A 19,721-nucleotide genomic window follows, 5' to 3' on the forward strand; every position below is an offset into this window, starting at 1 on the left:
GACCACTTTACTTTGAACTTTAAACTCATACTTTCTCTGGCTTGCACATAGATCCATGATAACTGAATGGAATACTGCAAATAACTCGCTTAACTTAACATGTTTAATCTCTGAACATAACTGACTTAACATGTTGAACCTCTTTTTTGAGCATATTCTATATGTTTATTTGTACTGGGGCAAGTTGTCACATGTGACGACTTGCCAGAATTTTACAATTCTGCCAGAATTTTTTCTACACTGCCAGAATTTTAATAGAGAAGAAGAAGAGAGCTAGTATAAGATGAGCATTTATGGTTAAAACGTATATAATTTTAATTTTTTTTAGAAAATGAGCGATGGTTTCTCTAGATAAGACCCTTATTCCTCGTCTGTGATCATGTAGAATGCTTTGAAGCTGCAATGAAACTGTAATTTTTACCTTCAACCGTTTGGAGGCCATTGAAGTCCACAATATGGAGAAAAATCCTGGAATGTTTTCATCAAAAACCTTAATTTCTTTTCAACTGAAGAGAGAAGGACATGGACATCTTGGATGACATGAGGGTAAGTAAATTATTAGGAAATTTTAATTTGAAAGTAAACTAATCCTTTAAACAAACAATGTTTCATAGTAAGAATTTTTTTTATATATATTTTTCGTAACCGTTTATTTTATATATATATATATATATATATATATATATATATATATATATATATAATAAACGAAAGCCCAGAGTTTCTCATTTCAGGGTTAACATACTCAGAGTTTTCACTTAACCTCCTTTCTGAAACGGGCCACAGATCAGACTGAGAGACCTGCAAACACGTTTAGGCTGATAACTACTTAGAAACAGCTTAAAAATTACAACAGAGCTGTAAATGATAAACCCAAATGTTATTTTGTTTAAAAACAAATAAGCAAACAAAAACCCAAACAACAACAACAAAAACACTACTGCGTGCATGGGGAACTAATAATGTATAGGAACGATATTGAAGCAGAAGAGACTAGCGACCGTATTTCTGTGTGACACCGGAAGTTAAAGGAATGACATTCTACTTCAGGACAAACACGAGACTGTCATGTTGAGTACAATGATGGGATCGGGCTGAATGATTGAGCTGCTGTGTTTTGTATGATAACTGTAAATAATAATAAAAAATGACAGCGCTGACGTGTAGGTTTATTAGTCTTGCTGATGGTTTGCTAAGAGGAGCGCCAGTAATCGTTTGCCGAACTGGAGCAGCGCTGCAGAGGTATTTGATTACAGTTATTAACGTTAAAAACAGACTATTTTCATAAAAGAATGTAATCCCTAACTCAAGATCATATTCACATTTACCATATATACTCGTTTAATAATTTGATATCAGTAATTTTGACTTATTAATTCTGAATCTTATTATTTAGGAATATTGCTATTCCTAAATAATAATAAGTAGTATCACATTTAACAACTACTATGTAGTATCACTGTCAGTAGTATCTATTTTTTAACGTGATTTTACGTAAAATGCGTGACAGTTACCATCATGCCTCTGTGTTTTGTGTTTCTCAGCAGAACTCCTGTCATTCAGTGTGTAAGGACGCATCGGACGAACACATGGTGGGATGAACACCTCACAGAAGATAATGCTTCCTTTGTGAAGAAGATTATTACAGATGAATACCAACAACTGACCACAGACAAACTCAACCCCCTCAAGGATGAGCCGTGGCCCAGACATGAGTGGGAGGAAGGTGGGTTGCAATGCCACAAGTCTGGAGTATGTGGGTGTCATTTCCTCTCCGGTCCAAGAGGAGGCAGCGTGCTTGTGCTCAGTTCAGTGTTGCCAGATTGGAAATCTCCATGCAAATTACCACAATAGATAAATAACTAGGCATACCTTAGTGGGGAGTTCTAAACTCATTTTCTATACTTTATTGCTAAACTATTGACTTCAGCTTGAAAACAACTAACCTGAGTGCCGCGGCAGGAACATTAACTTGTGCTCTTGAGAGGGAGTCATTCTCCACGATGATTGGTCGAGAAGACGTAACATGAGATGAGATGGAAGACACCATGTGTAACACCACGTTCTCCTCACAATCATGATGGTAGATGTAGAATCTATAGCTAGATCAATGAGTGTAGAAGCCCTATATGATTACAACCAGGGTGCGATTTGTAGGGGGGGATGGGCGGATTTCCCCCCTTCTGCTCTATGTATCCCTGCTGAATTATTATGATGCTACTTCACAAACCATCAACAGAGCACAAAATATCAAAAATAAAAATATTTTTTAAAACATCACCATGTAAAACGCTGCATTTATGTAGAACTGTCTCTTTACGACCACAACAAACGGGACACTTTTCAGACGCACTTTCCAACTTCGCCTCAGCGCCAGGTGCAAGTCAAACAAGCGCGGAAGGTGATGTCGAGGGAGCTTCAGTTGAACAACAGTGAACTGCGGTCAGATGAGATGTTGTCAGGCTATGTCAGTAAATCTCAGAAAAATGAACAACTGTCCAATCAGCCGTTGTACTGTGCTTGCGGCGCGCACTCAAGAATTGCACACGCAAATGTGGCGGCGCGCGCTGCACTTTATTATATATGAAATAAAACGCAAAAGAAACTACAAGCATGCAACATCGTTGTTCTGTTGTAAATTAAGTCATGAAATTACCAAATATGCGATTAAAGGTTTAGTTCACCCAAAAATGAAAATTCTGTCATTTATTACTTACCCTCATGCCGTTCCACACCCGTCAGACCTTCGTTAATCTTCGGAACGCAAATTAAGATATTTTAGTTGAAATCCGATGGCTCCGTGAGGCCTTCATAGGGAGCAATGGCATTTCCTCTCTCAAGATCCATAAAGGTACTAAAAACATATTTAAATCTGTTCATGTGAGTACAGTGGTTCAATATGAATATTATAAAGCGACGAGAATATTTTTTGAGCGCCAAAAAAAAAAAAATAACAGTGTTTTGAAATCGGCCATCACTAAATAAGTCGTCTTTTTTTTTTTTTTTTTTTTTTGCGCACCAAAAATATTCTCGTCGCTTTATAATATTAATATTGAACCACTGTACTCGCATGAACAGATTTAAATATGTTTTTAGCACCTTTATGGATCTTGAGAGAGGAAATGTCATTGCTCCCTATGAAGGCTTCACTGAGCCATCGGATTTCAACTAAAATATCTTAATTTGTGTTCCGAAGATTAACGAAGGTCTTACGGGTGTGGAATGAGGGTGAGTAATAAATGACAGTAATAATGTAGTAATAAATGACAGAATTTTCATTTTTGGGTGAACTAACCCTTTAAAGCTGCCTCAAATCTGTGCATGCATGTATGTATTTGTTGACATGGTTTTAAAGCTTTTGTTATCCAATTTGTTGGGCTTAAAATGTCTTAAAATGCACATATGTACACCAGGGAAATCTAAATTTTCTCAGGAGAAAACACCCTGAACACCCCTAGCAAACTACTTTTTGTGACCTAATCAATAACTACTGATTGATTTTTTTTTTTTTTTTTTTTTTTTTTTTTTTTTTCATTCCTATCAGAAATTAAGAACTAATAGTTTCTCAAATCTCAAGGTTAAAACTGTGGTTTATGATTTATTTTCCAGGGTAGAAAAAAGACAAAAAAAAAAAATTCCCCCCTCTGTTTTTTCCACAAATCGCACCCTGATTACAACGACCGTCATTTGAAGTGTTACAAAATTCTGAAATTATTGTAAATTATTTTTTTAATTATTGATCGTACATCGTACAGAGGTCATGATTATCATACAAATATGATAATTATTGTTTGTCTGGCAATACTGGCTCAGTTGGTTTGTTTACATGGATGCTTGATTGATACTTCAGTTTTTATGGTTGTATTGATTTGTAATCTGCATCTCTTTAGGGAGTCGAAGAGTCGGTCTTGTGGCTGTTAAACTTGGAATGATGCCTGTGTGGACCAAATCTGGAGAGAGACACGTGGTGACCATGCTACAGGTAAAGAGGATCAAGTTCATCACTTAATTACAGAGGAGGAGATGACATCACGTCTATAGATCTTGTGTGTACAAGAAGTAAAAAAAAAAAAGTCAATTACAAACAAACAGTCTTCCTTCAGTTTTCAGGTTCAAAAGCCATTGCATTAAGTGAAGAAATTAAATTGTGTTATTGTAAAATTAATACATTAATATTTTCCTCACTATATATATATATATATATATATATATATATATATATATATATATATATATATATATATATATATATACACACTTACTTTGAACTTAAAGGTGCTAAAGAGGATGTTTTGTTTTATACATTTTTGCAATATTACTTGAAACTGTCTTTACTAACTGATAAAAGACTATTTATTAGGTGCACTAAAAGTAATAATATTAATATACATAATCTGTGCACGAGGTAGGGCCTTAAAACATCAGCCAATCGTTTACGCGATCATCGCGTAAACGATTTGCCCTCTGGCTTGTCAATCACTGCCATGACGTTCCTTGTGAGAGACGAGCGCGGCTGCGCTCTCCAGTAACTTTCCACACTCCACAGGTGCTGCATGCAATGTTTTTGTCAGGAGACAGGAGTAACAACTGCAGATTATGAGTTACCTGCGGTGAGTCCGACATAATGAATCCACTAACACAACACAGCGAATGCCGGTGGTAAACACTCGTGTTCCAATACTCGTGCACGAGTTTTGGGAGGCGTTCCTTTGAAATGAGCTGTGAAGGAGGGGGCTGTTCTTACGCATGCGCTCATTTCAAAAACTCAGTAACAGTCTTTGGATTCTCAGTCGACGAAAAAATCCTCTCTATCACCTTTAAAGTGTTAGTTCACCCAAAACTGAAAATTCTGTTATTAATTACTCACCCTCATGTCGTTCCAAACCCGTAAGATCTTCGTTCATCCGTTCATCAGAACACAAATTAAGATATTTTTGTTGAAATCCGATGGCTCAGTGAGGCCTGCATAACCAGCAATGACATTTTCTCTCTCAAGATCCATAAAGGTGCTAAAAACATATTTAAATCAGTCCATGTGAGTACAGTGGTTCAATATTAATATTATAAAGCGACAAGAATATTTTTGGTGTGCCAAAATACAAAATAATGACTTATTTAGTGATGGCCGATTTCATAACACTGCTTCATGAAGCTTCGGAGCGTTTGACTCTAGAATACTTCTGACTCTAGAATACTTTGCTATACAGAGGAGTTCATGGTCAACTTGCATGAATGCAAAGTGCCCAGGTCCTGTGGCTGCAAAACAAGCCAAAAACCCTCCACCACTGTGCTTGACAGTTAGTATGAGTATGGCCAAACATTTCCCCTTTGGTCTCATCTGTCCATAGGACATTGTTCCAGAAGTCTTGTGGTTTATTCAAATGCAACTTTGCAAACCTAAGCCATGCTGCCGTGTTCTTTTTAGAGAGAGGAAATCTTGTCTTGGCAACCCTTCTAAACATGCCATACTTGTTCAGTGTTTTTCTAATAGTCATTAACTTTAACATTTAACATGCTAACTAAGGTAGAGTATGAGGTGTAGTTCTTGGGTTTTTTGCAGTTTCTCTGAGCAGTGCATGGTTTGACTTTGGGGTGAATTTGCTGAGATGTCCACTCCTGGGAAGATTGGCAACTGTCTATTGAAATGCTTTCCACTTGTGAATAATCTTTCTCACTGTAGAATGATGGACTTTAAATTGTTTGGAAATGGCCGTATAACCCTTCCTAGATTGATGGGCAGCAACAATTGCTTCTCTAAGATCATTGCTGATGTACTGTTTTTATAAAGTTGGTCACACTTGCTGATGATCAAGGCATTTGATTAGCAGCGCCTGACTGCTACTTACCCTCTTAATTCCTATGGAAGCCGTAAGGGTGTACTTAGTGTCACACATGGCTTCTCTATTTTGGCCTAGTTTTTGTTAAATAAAACCATGACACTGTGTAATATGTCATGTGTTGCTATACATCTGAGGTTGTATTTATCTAATTTTAAGACCTGCCAAGGACCAGATGATTTTTTTTTTTTTTTTTTTTTTTATATAATAATGTCCTGATACGTAAAACCATAGTATTCAAAAGGGTGTCCTTTTTCTTTCACATGACTACATGCATACATGTGTGTGTGTATAATATAAATAATATATGGGTCAATGACATAAGAATTTTCGACAGGCCAATTTTAAAATACAAATAATAATAATATCTATTGAAATTGTTCAAACATTAAGAATGTTGTGTACACATAAATTCATATTAAAATTCTAAATTAAGTGATTAAAGTGTTCGGAAACAAAGTATTTGCAGTTTGTTTGAGATTCTGTAAAGAATGACCTTATATTTTTGCTCTATAAATTCAGTTACCTTCTTAAATGTAGTTTAACACTTGTTTTTCCTGTAAATCACATAAAACTGATAAAAATGTTTTAAAAATACTATTCACTTAAGCATGCTGTATCAGTGATTCAGATTTCAGCCACAGAAATAAGATATTTTATTTTTAATTGAATACAGTTATTGCTGTTATTGGTCGCAGCACATGATGTGTCGTCACTCCAAATGACACGAAGACCTTAAATTTAATTAAAAGTCTATTTAAAGAGATCAATTAACAATCAATTTTATACCAAAAATACATTTAAACCAGATTTTATTAAAATTTCACAGAATTTTCTAGAACATAAATTTTATACACTTTTTTTATATTAAAAAATTCATATCGCAAACATAAGTGCACCATTTAATTTAAGTTGATTTAAGTTGAAATGAATTAAATAATTCTTTAATTCATCAAGGACACATTTAAATTGATCGAAAGTGACAGAATCTTTTGTAAAATTATGTCTTTTACTATTTCAAATAAATGCTGTTCTTTTGAACTTTCTATTCATCAAAAAATCCTGACAAATAAAGTATATCACAGTTTCCACAAAAATGTGAACATTGATAATAATCAGAAATGTTTCTTGAGCAGCAAATCAGCATATTAGAATGATTTCTGAAGAATCATGTGACACTGAAGACTGGAGCAATGATGCTGAAAATTCAGCTTTGATCACACGAATAAATTCCAGTTTATTATATATTCACATAGAAAACAGATATTTTAAATTGTAATAATATTTCACTCTTCTCCTAGCAAGGTTTAACTACATTCTTGCTGCAGGGTCAGAATTAACGTGCTGTCTATGGCCAGTGGTTTTTACTTTGCAGTGGCATCTGGTAAAATAGATTGAAATAGTTATTAATAAATAAACAATAAATGACTATTAAATGCATAATTACCAAACTGAAATTACATGCTCTAAACAAGTTTTTTACATTTTTCTCATATTATACAATACAAACATAAACCTAAATATTTTTATAAAATGACCCAAATTGCATAAAAATCTATTCCAAATTATACTAAAATAAAGTACTTTATGTATATAAATTATCAATTGAATATAAATGCACAAAAATTGTCAATCTAGGACATATATCTATCATAGAAAACACTCTGCAGTGGTCGCACCACATGATATTTTCAAATTCAGTCAAAATTTACAGGCACAGAATTGGCTACCTAAACAAAAGCTAGCTTCCCACAAAAGGTCACTGTTGAAATTTGTAATAAAAGTATATATTTCCAGAAATAACTCAATATATTGTTTTTTTGAGGTCAAACCACATGATATCCAAATGTGGGAACTACATACCAGCCGTTAAAAAGGATATTTTTTTCCAAATTTAAGACCGTTACAAACCTGTTCGCGGCTTCCATGGGTCCTTCGCAAATTGGTATATGATGCAACGTCCTGTCTTTGAATGGATTTCAACATGGATTTTCATAAAATGGACATCATCGGACAAAGTTTGTTTTGTATATTATGATGGAAATATAAATAGGAATGCTTTGCAATTTTGTACAGGATTACAAAACATGTTGGAAATCATGCCAATTAGTGCAGAAAATGAATTAGAATAAATTTATTGTAATTTTAGAGACATTTCAAAAAACAGAAGTTATGGCCGGACAGTTGCACCACATGATATTTTGACACTTTAAATAACAAAAATTACAAATTACTTATGTTTTTTGAAAAGTTAAAGTGAGTACATGCAAAGGAAAGGTACTACATATATATATATATATATATATATATATATATATATATATATATATATATATATATATATATATATATAATATACATTTTAATGCATTTAAACCAAATTTAACAGAGAAAAAATGCAACTGGACAGAAAATTCACGTCATTGACCCATATAAAAATATATATATAAAATAACCTGATAACAATTTTATCACACCCAAATCTCTCTCTCAGGTGCAGGACTGTCATGTGGTGAAACATCTATCCAAGGAAGAGTATAATGGGCACACAGCAGCTCTGATCGTGGGTGGAAAAAATGTCTCTCCGTTGCATGTGAGTAAGAAACGTATAACATTTTTCAGTAAGATTGCTCTTATCCACACACACTCTCCCCCTCATAACGAACCCTTGTCTCTTCACCTTTCTGGCGATCCTTGACCTCTCTGAGGTGGAACAGGATAATAGACTAGAGCTTTTCTGTTTCTATGGAGAGGGAGTATAATAAGTCCTGAAGAGCTCCTGGAGAAAAATTTCAGAGTAGAGGTCACCTTTATATATGTGTGTGTGTGTGCACATGTTAGGGAAAATTTAATTGGGAAACCAGGACTTCTCGTCTCTTGTATAACTATTCTTCTCTTGCCTCTCTCTCTCTTGCTTGTCTTTCTCTATTAGTGAAACTGTTGGTGCTGGAAAAGAAACAAAATGTGCATGTAATGAAGGGGAAGATTTTGTAAAACTGCTAAAATATAAAATTCTATGGAGTTTGTAATAAAAAAAAACTAAAAAAAAAAACTTTGGTTGGTGTCCTTTTTTTTTTTTTTTTTTTTTTTTTTTTTTTTTTGGGCAGTAAGCTAGTGTGTGTCTGTATTTGACAGCTGCCACAAAGTGCTGCTTGAAGTGTAATTGTCAATTGTCCTGACCTTCAGTCTGAGCTTTGAGTCTCTTTGCTGTCAATCAACTCCCAAAACACAGCAAAGCTGTTTGGGTTTAATCTATTCTCTTTTTCTTCTCCCTTTCTCCTTTTTTAAGGATTATATAAGTTAGTAAATCACTTGAAGCAACTGAAAGTCAATCTGTCTTTCTCTCAGAGGCCAGAGGGATATTTAGAGATTTTCCAGAATGCAGGAGTTCCTCCCAAACAGAAACTCACCACATTTTGTGTGTCAGACAACGCCATCATCAAACCAGGTAACTTCACCTGTCAGAACTCTTTACTTATTGCCAGATAAAGAATAAAGTTGTTTCAGATGTATACCTTTTTAATTAAATTTTTTAGTAAATAAACCTTATTATGTTTGTGGTTTAAACCATATGACGTGTGTTCATGTTTTGTTTCTTTTTCATTTCTGTTTTGTATTTTTTGTTTTATCTAGGCACTCCTCTCTATGCAGCTCACTTCCGCCCAGGACAATATGTGGACGTCACAGCGAAAACGTGAGTCAAATATAACCGCACACAGAGCACCTTTTAAGATGAGATTCTTAAAAATGTAATTTTCTTATATAGCCAAGCTTAATATGCAGAGACTATAAAACTATAAATAATCCATTTGCAGATTCATCCCACCTTTAAACACTGTGGCTCTATGAAAAAATTACTGTTTGTTTGACCAACCCGGCATAGTAACATTGGCTCAACCAGTGACATGAGTTTGGGATGGGAATCTCTTGTCTGTTCGACCGGAATGTATCTGTCGTTATTTTTTTGAATTTCCATTTAGTGATACTAACATGCATGATGTTTAATTTTTTTTATTGGCTGATGATTAAACCAACACCAGATATTGTTCTTTGCTGCAGAACTGTTTTTACACTCTGACTTAAATGGCATTTTCTGACAGAAAGTTTGATTGACTGATATTTTAGTCAGCGGAAGTGTGCGTCCTCCTGTCCCAAATGGGAGTGCCTGGTCTCTCTCTCTCTCCCTTTCACACCCTCCCTTCCTCCATCCATCTAATTTGAAGAGCCTCATCTTCTCATCAAATAATGAGTGTGTAAATCTCAGGGAGCGAGTGCCAGGGCCGGCTGAGAGTCACTTCAGCTCTTTCTGCGGTAGATCAGCCTGAGATTTCCTTTCTAAACAGATTTACACTTGATCACTTGATTATATATGAGAGAAAGGCCTTTGAGAAACCACGGAGAGACTTTCTCTAGCCTGTAGGTCATTGATAAAAGAGCAGTAAATGTCAAGTAAAGTCACCTTTATTTATATAGCGCTTTATACAATCCAGATTGTTTCATTGCAGCTATACAGTGATGAAAGAAAAATGATTTAATGATGTCCGTGAGAATTCACAGTAATTCATTGTCATTTTTCAATTTGAATAATAGAAAAGGAACCATTCTCTAAAATACTTCACAATATGTGGTATTGTTCATTTTAAAGGGGACCTATTATGCCCCTATTTACAAAATGTAATATAAATCTCTGGTGTCCCCAGAATGTGCCTGTTTCAATTTCAGCTCAAATTACCCCACAGATCATTTATTATACCATGCTGTAATTGCCCCTTTTTGGGTAGAAGCTAAAACATGTTCTTTTATCATGTGTGTATCTTTAAATGCAAATGAGCTGCTGCAGAAAAATTACTCACAGCTCTTGATTGAATAACTTTAGTAGCTTTAATAAGAATCAATTTCTTACTTGAATGCTGCTGTTAAATGCTTTAGCAAGGACAAAACACCTGTTGGAGTTTGGGTTCCTTGCCGCTGTGGCCTTTGGCTTGCTTAGTTGGGGACACTTGACATTTGACTTGACATTCGATATTCAACAGTATTCTTGACATTTATTCAACAGCGCTTTTGATCTGCCTGCATTGACACTAGGGCTGCCCCCTAATAGTCGACTAACCGTTAGTCAACTTGAAGAGGCTTGGTCGACCAAGATTTTATTAATCGGTTAGTCGCAGAAAAAAAATCTCCACAGGAAGTGGCGAGGTCACGCAGTCCTCGAGGCACAGATCATTAACTGCAGGAAATCCAAACATTCACCTATCATTTATCGACCTCAAATATGGCTTATCACTTGAAACATGTAAGTTGCAACTTTAGTCCATTCTCTTTAATGTTTGCCTATAGATAAATGTGCGCTATTATTTGGCGCATATCCAAGTGTTTGTGTGGAGAGCGTTTACTGCATGACATGGAGGCGCCGGTGTGATCACTGCACTTAACTTAAAATACTCCGTCATTTTTGGTCATAGATAAGAGTAATGCAAAATGTAAAGGGTCTACTTTTATTTCTGTAAACTCACAATAACAGCAAAACGTTGTGCTTTTGTAAAACAATGAAAGCAATCAGGATGCATTTTCACATTATCAATAAATTATTAAAATGTTTAGACAGTCTCCTTGCTGTTTTTTCACGACACATTCATAATCGTTACGTTTGCCGGTGCACTGTGGCAAGCTTTATGCATGTGTTTGAGCACTGATTAGGCTATGTATACATAAGATTAAAGGCTCATTATTATGATTTATGGCTTATTAATATAAATGCGCGATTAGTCGACTAATGGCTTAAATGAACGACTACTGGTCGACTAGAAAAATCTTTAGTCGAGGGCAGCCCTAATTGACACTATTTTTAAGAGCTGCTGTGCAGCCAGAATTATATACCAGTTATCACTGTAAAGCTGCTTTCACACAATCTGCATTGTAAAAAGCGCTATAAAAATAAAGGTGACTTGACTTGACTTGACATAAACATAAACATGGCAGACAGTGACTCACTCAGGGGAGAAGTTAAGCTAATAGGGCCGATTCCATTGCCAGTCGTGGTAGAGGTCTGCACGGGCTTTAAACTGAGGCCCAAACCCGGCCTGTACCCGAGATCATTTGACCCGAACCCGAAATCCGTTGCTATAGAGATGTACCATTCTTCCTGTCATAAGCCAAGACGGCTTTGTAAGACCTACACTGCACATAACCGCTGAGCTATTTATTGGTTGAATGACAGGATCATATCGTACAACGTTTAAATAGACAGAAACATCAGGCTAACTAGTAGAAAAGACGCACAGAGGCCATTTGACATGCTATCATGCTTCATTTCATTCTGCACTCAGTCATGTATCATATCGTACAATGTTTTAAACATTTAAATACACATCAAATAAAATAATACAAAATGTGTATGATGAGTGTTTAGGTGATAGTAGACAAAGCTGATTTCTGAGAGACGCAAGAAAAACGCAGCTATTTGATTTACGAACGCGCTTGGCTCATTTCATTCATAGAGTTTACACTTATTCATCTATGATATCATACAATGTTTAAAACATTTAAATTTATCAAATGATGTAGTATTTTACAGTAGACCTTCTCTTGACAAAGCTCTGATTTCTGAGACACTATAGACTGCAGCACGGTTATTTGATTTGTGGCTGCTCTCAGTAGTCATTCACTTCACACACACATTATTGTGATTTTAGTGGCTTGTGTATAATTGTGCTATCCTCTGGCTCACCTGTTATTCCGGAGAATTCGTTGTGCTGCTTTCCCTGCATCATTTGGCACTGTAATAAGTTTTCCCTCAGTAATTGTTTGCCTTATCGCACTCATAGGTTTGAGTGTCATGTGCCTTGTTGTGACCAAAAGAGTGTGCGAAAGCAGGAGCACATGCGCAAAACAGTGAATATCTAAATGCGAGTTAGAAATGTGCTCCCACTCTCGCACGCTCTTTCGAGCACAACACAGAAGACGCCACACAAGGCTTATATAACAGCCTATATAGTTTTTCTCAGTTACCGACCTGAAGCTATTCATGAAACCTTAACCCAAAACCCGCGTGTTCTTCAGGGCCCCTCAGGTCGGGTTGCAGACCTCTAAGTCGTGGGCAAGGCCTCTTACATTGTGACGTCACAATGTATAGCATTTTTGAATGGCTCATTTTGAGACGCTAGCAATATGCGTTCTTGTCTGTACTTGTGTTTCTTGAAACGTCATCAGTCTCTGCCTAAGTACTGTTCCAATTCAAAGTTCACATCTAGTACAGTACAGTTCAAATTCCCAGATGTGTTGTTGCTCCGCCCCTTTTATCGAGGATGCATCAGGAGGTGACTTATACGAACGTGAAACAGCCAGGTAACTATCCCAGAATGCATCTTGCACTAACCAGCAAGCTTCAATAATGCAAAACCTGCATATTTTTAAAAATACTTTGCTATTGTGTCATGAAATTTTAAGAGTTTTTCTGGTGAGAATGTAGATCTTTATTTCCTGTTGTATACTTTTATTCTTATACCTTTATCATGACTATTATCGTTCTTTAAAACTGACATTTAAAAAAAAGTGACAGGGTTGTGTTTTACGTCGTATTTCATTTTATTATACATATAGGGCTACATACAGCGAAAATAATCAGAGTATATATAAACATATTGCCTGAATCACATTAATGTTTCATATTTTTGGTAGGGTTCAGGTAGGGTTGTTTTTAGTATCAGTTTTCATTTTATTGTAAATACAGTGAGAATAAAAAGGTAGCCAAGTTTGTACTCAAGTCGAACTTGCCAAGTCTGAACTGCCAAGGATGCAACTTTGCATACTTGGTATTGAGAAAAAGCCAACTGTTTCTGATATATGAGGTGGATGAATTTTTACCATAATAGGGTGGTTGTGTGCACACTGAACACATAATTATGTTCAAAAACAATGTAAAAGTGAATTTTGGATATAAATTAAGGGTCCCTTTAAAAGTGCCACTAGTGTAACCAAATGGAATTACAAAAATAATGATTGTTTTCAAACAGGTTTCCTGAACATTCCTGAATTAGTCATACAAACGAATAGTCCTGCCCCAAACTCAGGTCATTAGTAAATTCAATGTCAAACTGGTTGGGGTGCTCAAAGAAACAGAGCAATGATTTGATGGCACCAAAGTGTTTAGGCTGATGCAACAAATGACTTCTATTTCTTTTTGAATATTAAGCTGGAATTGGATAAAGTATTTTAACATTGAAAGAAATTACACCCATCACCTTTATTGAAGAGAGCCTTGCTTCAAAGAACTCTTGATTTATCATAGTGTCTGAGTTGTGTCAGCCCTATTTCACGCCTGAGATCCTGCCTATCTGCAGCTCCATCCGCATATCTCTTATGTTGTTACACAGCGTATAATGACTGAATGTTCTGTTTACATCTTTACTGCATTGAACTGTTGGTCTTTTTAATTGTAGAATTGGCAAGGGTTTTCAGGGAGTGATGAAGCGTTGGGGGTTCAAGGGTCAACCAGCTTCCCATGGACAAACTAAAACGCACAGGAGGCCAGGCGCTCTGGGGCCGGGAGGGGTGAGTGTTTTTATTTCTGTAGTTGTCACTTAATACTAATATCTACTGTTCAAAAGTTTGGGGTCACTAAGATGCTGAATAAAAGTTATTTCTTTAAAACAGTAATTATGCATTAAATTGATCAAAAGTGACAGTAACAGATGTTACTAAAAATATTTTAAATAAAAGATGTTCTTTTGAACTTTAATATCCATCAAAGAATCCTGACATCAGCATATTAGAATTATTATATATATATACAGTTGTGCTCAAAAGTTTACATACCCCTTGCAGAATCTATACATTGTTAATTATTTTAACAAAATAAGAGGGATAATGCAAAATGTGTTCTTTTTATTTAGTACTGTCCTGAATAAGATATTTTGCATAAAAGATGATTACATATAGTCAAAAAATGAATTTATAAAAATGACTCGTTCAAAAATGTACATACTCTTGATTCTTAATACTGTGTGTGATTACCTGGATGATCCATGACTGTTTTTATGTTTTGTGATGGTTGCTCATGAGTCTCTTGTTTGTTTTGAACAGTTAAACTGCTCAACATTCTTCAGAAAAATCCTCCAGGTCCTGCAAATTCTTCAGTTTTCCAGCATCTTCTGCATATTTGAACCCTTTCCAGCAGTGACTGTATGATATTGAGATCCATCTTTTCACACTGAGGACAATTGAGGGGCTCAAACACAACTATTAAAAAAGGTACAAACATTCACTGATGCTCCAGAAGAAAACATATTGCATTAAGAACCAGGGGGTAAAAACTTTTGAACAAGATGAAGATGTCCAAATTTGTCTTATTTTGTTTAAAAATCTAATTTTTTAATTTAGTACTTCCCATCGGAAGCTACAGAAGATACTCACATGTTTCCCGGAAGACAAATTAAGTAACATTTATCTTGATCTTCAAATTCAAAAAGTTTTCACCCCCCGGCTCTTAATGCACTGTGTTTCCTTCTGGAGCATCAGTGAATGTTTGAACCTTTTTTAATAATTGTGTTTGAGTCCCTCAGTTGTCCTCAACGTGAAAAGATTGATCTCAAAATCACACAGCCACTGCTGGAAAGGGTTCAAATAAGTAAAAGATGCTGGAAAACTGAAGAATTTGCAGGATCTGGAGGATTTTTCTGAAGAATGTTGGTCAGTTTAACTGTTCAGGACAAATGAGACTCATGAACAACCATCACAAAACACAAAAACAGTTGTGGATCATCCAGGTAACCACACACAGTATTAAGAATCAAGGGTATGTAAATTTTTGAATGGGTCATTTTTATAAATTCAGCTATTTTTTTTTGACAATATATAAACATCTTTTATGCAAAATATCTTATTCAGGACAGTACTAAATAAAAAGAACACACATTTTGCATTTTCCCTCTTATTTTGTTAAAATAATTAACATTTTGCAGATTCTGCAAGGGGTATGTAAACTTTTGAGCACAACTGTATATATAATGCTTATATGATTTATGAAGGATCATGTGACACTGAAGACTGGAAGTAATGATACAGGAATAGGGTATATGTCGAATGTCACATGACCAAACTGGAAAACTAGTCTCATTGCATCCGCTTGTCAAAGAAAGTGTTAACAGCAGTATGAACTGACTGCATATCTGTGGACTGTGGTAATCAGCAAAACTACCTAGTTCACATTGTTATAGGTGTTTTAAATATCTAAACGTTAGTGTGAAGAAGAAAAATTAAAAAAACTTTTTAATATCAATCTGCATATGTGGAGGACATCAGTTATGCTCATCTTTGCTCGGTTCTTTTAAGTTATCTTGAACAAAACAGCTAATTTTTTTCATGAAGCACATACAAAAGACCTAAACTGGAAGCGATCTGATCTGTTTTACAGAATAGTAAAGATATAAGAAATGATTAAAAATAAATAGATAATGAGTTTCTGCAGTTGTACCTGTTTTATAAAGCATCTTTTTTTTGTAATCAAAATGTAGATCAATGTCTAATATTGGCCTATATATTGCTTTCAGAATACTATGTATGTAATTATGGATAATCAGTATCTGCTAAAAATTCCATAATGCATTCATCAGTGCACTCATTTTTCCCCCTGTTGATCTTGCATGTTAATATCTAAGATGGATCTGTAAAAACGGAGGCTGCCGTTCAATCCTGATTGAACATTTTGTCACAGAGATGCTAGGAACTGATTGAATTTCTTCTCAGGAACACAATATATTGCTCTCACTGAATTTTTTTCAGATTTTGAAGCACTTTCTCTGAGAGGTTTCACGTCAGTCATTTCAGATAGCCATAACTGTCCCGCATGGTCTCTCAAGAGTTTAGTGTGACCTCAGCGTGACCTTTGAATGGTTAATGGATGAGTTGAGTAATATGTATTCTCACCATCAGGATCCAGCGAAAGTTTTCAAAGGAAAGAAGATGCCAGGCAGGATGGGAAACATATACGACACTGTACATGGATTGAAGGTACATCGATGAGATTGCACAAAATGCCTTTTTATATCTTTTAGAGATTGTTTGTATCCAAATATGTTGCTCAGTGTTATCATTTGTCCATAATCTAAATGCATGTTCTGCTGATACTACTTCTCTGCATTGCACTGTGCAGTTTAAATGCTGCATTGCAAATTTAGGGTAGCATACACACATAGTTCAGCTGTATCAAAATATCTTGTGCTTAAAAGGCACCTCTGCTGTAAAGTCACCTGGTGTCACAGTGAGAAAAATCATGTGTGAGCATTTGTAGTTTCACTAAGGTCTTTTCTCTGGCAGATATGGAGGGTGAACACCAAGTATAACGTCCTCTACGTCAACGGTTCTGTACCAGGTCACCGCAACTGTCTCGTTAAGGTAAAACGCGTCACACATACTCAAACTCTCAAGTATGCCAAGTCTCAAGCATAGGTAGAATATCTTTTTGAAGGTGAAGGATCTTCTCCATCTTTGCTTTCATCTTCTTTGCTTCTTTCTTCACTTTCAGCAACATTTAGCTAATGAAGAGTTATGTACTGTACGGTCCATGCCAGCACTAGCACTGACCTTAACACGGTAGCGCACACTCTGAGTGATTCATCTATATCAATGCATAGAGGCAATTGTGTGTACAAAGTGCATCAGTGAATCGATCATATGTAGTCAGCGTTTTGTCTCTTAGAGTTTGCTTGCATACACATTTAACCGAAAGTTGAACTATCTCAAAGTTATTCAGCAAATGGACTCGATCATAGTACTTAGTCGATTGTAGTAAAAACAGCATTATAATCATGATTAAGAGGCAACTTTCTTCTCCAGTTGTCTAAACATTGTGCTTGCGTTCGCTCGATCAGGTCAGGGACACGGTTCTGCCCACTCGGTTTGAGAAGAACAAGAACCCGCCGTTCCCCACGTTCTTTGCTGATGGAGATGAAGAGCTCCCTGAAGACCTCTACGATGAGGACATGTTCCAGTTTGGGGAGCCCATGCCTGAATGAGGTTGTGATCCCACAAGTCTTCTTGCTTACGCTGGTTTAAAGGACAGGGGCATGACGTGACCCTTGATCATCAGGGTCTTTCATCTAGTGGATTCAGCCTTGCTGAGCTGAAAGACTTTTAAAGAAGTGATTTTGTCAAGTACACACATATTCTGGTACAGAGTAAACTCATACTTCTGTATGAACAACTGGATCATGTTAAAGTGTCAAGCGCAGTTGTGTATTTAAACAATAAATCCTGTTTGATATAATCTCTGCATTTCTTGTATTTTCATATGTTATAGCAATAAAATACACAGACACACACACATATATAATTCACTTAAATATTACTAATAAAATTATAATAATATGATTTCAGAGGCTCAGAGTTTGGAATTAAAGAAATACAGAGAATAATACATTTGACAATCAATGGTAAACCTCAATACTCAACATTAATACTGAAAGTAAACTTAAACTAAACCCCTGTAGTCAATAATTTTATCTCTAAAAACTCATCTCTGATCACCAAAATGACATATTTAAAAAAAAAAATTCTGTGAAATTATGTGCCTTATCTTAATGCCTTAAAATAGCTTGAATGTAACTCTACACCCTTGCCGCATTTAAAGGTGCCCTAGATTCAAAATTTGAATTTACCTTGGCATAGTTGTATAACAAGAGTTCAGTACATGGAAAAGACATACATTGAGTTTCAAACTCCATTTCTTTCTCTTTCTTATGTAAATCTCATTCGTTTAAAAGACTTCTGGAAAACACGCAGATCTCAACATAACACCGACTGTTATGTAACTGTTATGTCGGGGTTACGCACCAATATTTGCATATGCCAGCCCATGTTGCCAACATTATGAAAGGCATTAGACAAGGGCAGCCAGTAACGTCTGGATCTGCACAGGTGAATCAACAGACTAGGTAAGCAAGAACAACAGCGAAAATGGCAGATGGAGCAATAATAACTGACATGATCCATGATAGCATGATATTTTTAGTGATATTTGTAAATTGTCTATCTAAATGTTTTTTTAGCATGTTGCTAATGTACTGTTAAATGATGTTAAAGTTACCATCGTTTCTTACTGAATTCACGAAGACGAGCCATCGCTATTTTCATTTTTAAACACTTGCAGTCTGTATAATTCATAAACACAACTTCATTCTTTATAAATCTCTCCAACAGTGTAGCATTAGCCGTTAGCCACGGATCACAGCCTCAAACTCATAGAGAATCAAATATAAACATCAAAATAAATACTATACTCACATAATTCGAAGCATGCATACAGCATGCATGACGAACATCTTGTAAAGATCCATTTGAGGGTTATATTAGCTGTGTGAACTTTGTAAATATGCTGTAATATAATCGAGAGCTCGTGTGGCAGGGAGCACGCGAATTAAAGGGGCGGCACGCTGAAAAAATCAGTGCATAGTTAATGATGCCCCAAAATAGGCAGTTAAAAAAATTAATTTAAAAAAAATCTATGGGGTATTTTGAGCTGAATCTTCACAGACACATTCAGGGGACACCTTAGACTTATATTACATCTTGTGAAAAAGCATTCTTGGGCACCTTTAATAAACTTTACATCTCATATATTTCAATGGGGCATCTTGCTTTATTAATATTTATTATATATTTTTTTTAAATAACCAGACTTTAATAACATGTGGGTAGATCCCTCGAGTGCAACTGATGACGCTTTGAAGTTACGCTAAATGGAGCGAGGATATCATTTCACTTAATTCAATTCCTCTGTCCTCGCTTCTTTTCCTTGTGTCCTTCCCTCACATCCTGAAGGGGTGGAGCTAAGACGCGAGGAAAGGAAGCGAGGAAAGGAAACGAGGATGCACAAATAAGAATTGAGAA

At 35.7% G+C, this 19,721-nt stretch overlaps 1 protein-coding gene across 2 annotated transcripts; it reads left to right on the plus strand.

Moving 5' to 3' along the window:
* The first annotated feature begins 992 nt into the window (after window positions 1-992).
* On the plus strand, window positions 993-18,099 carry mrpl3 (mitochondrial ribosomal protein L3). Of its 2 annotated transcripts, none has more exons than XM_048202231.1 (10): window positions 993-1,242; window positions 1,548-1,726; window positions 3,891-3,982; window positions 8,332-8,430; window positions 9,186-9,285; window positions 9,471-9,531; window positions 14,276-14,387; window positions 16,767-16,844; window positions 17,151-17,228; window positions 17,705-18,099. In XM_048202231.1, exons 1-10 carry the CDS (start codon window positions 1,148-1,150, stop codon window positions 17,846-17,848), a joined length of 1,038 nt encoding a protein of 345 aa, XP_048058188.1. In that variant the 5' UTR covers window positions 993-1,147; the 3' UTR covers window positions 17,849-18,099. The 2 variants fall into 2 exon arrangements, with proteins under 2 accessions (XP_048058188.1, XP_048058187.1); XM_048202230.1 differs by having other exon boundaries at window positions 994-1,242; window positions 1,545-1,726.
* The last annotated feature ends 1,622 nt before the right edge of the window (window positions 18,100-19,721 follow it).

The sequence above is a fragment of the Megalobrama amblycephala genome, linkage group LG9 (genome assembly GCF_018812025.1).
Source record: "Megalobrama amblycephala isolate DHTTF-2021 linkage group LG9, ASM1881202v1, whole genome shotgun sequence".
Taxonomy (NCBI): domain Eukaryota; kingdom Metazoa; phylum Chordata; class Actinopteri; order Cypriniformes; family Xenocyprididae; genus Megalobrama; species Megalobrama amblycephala.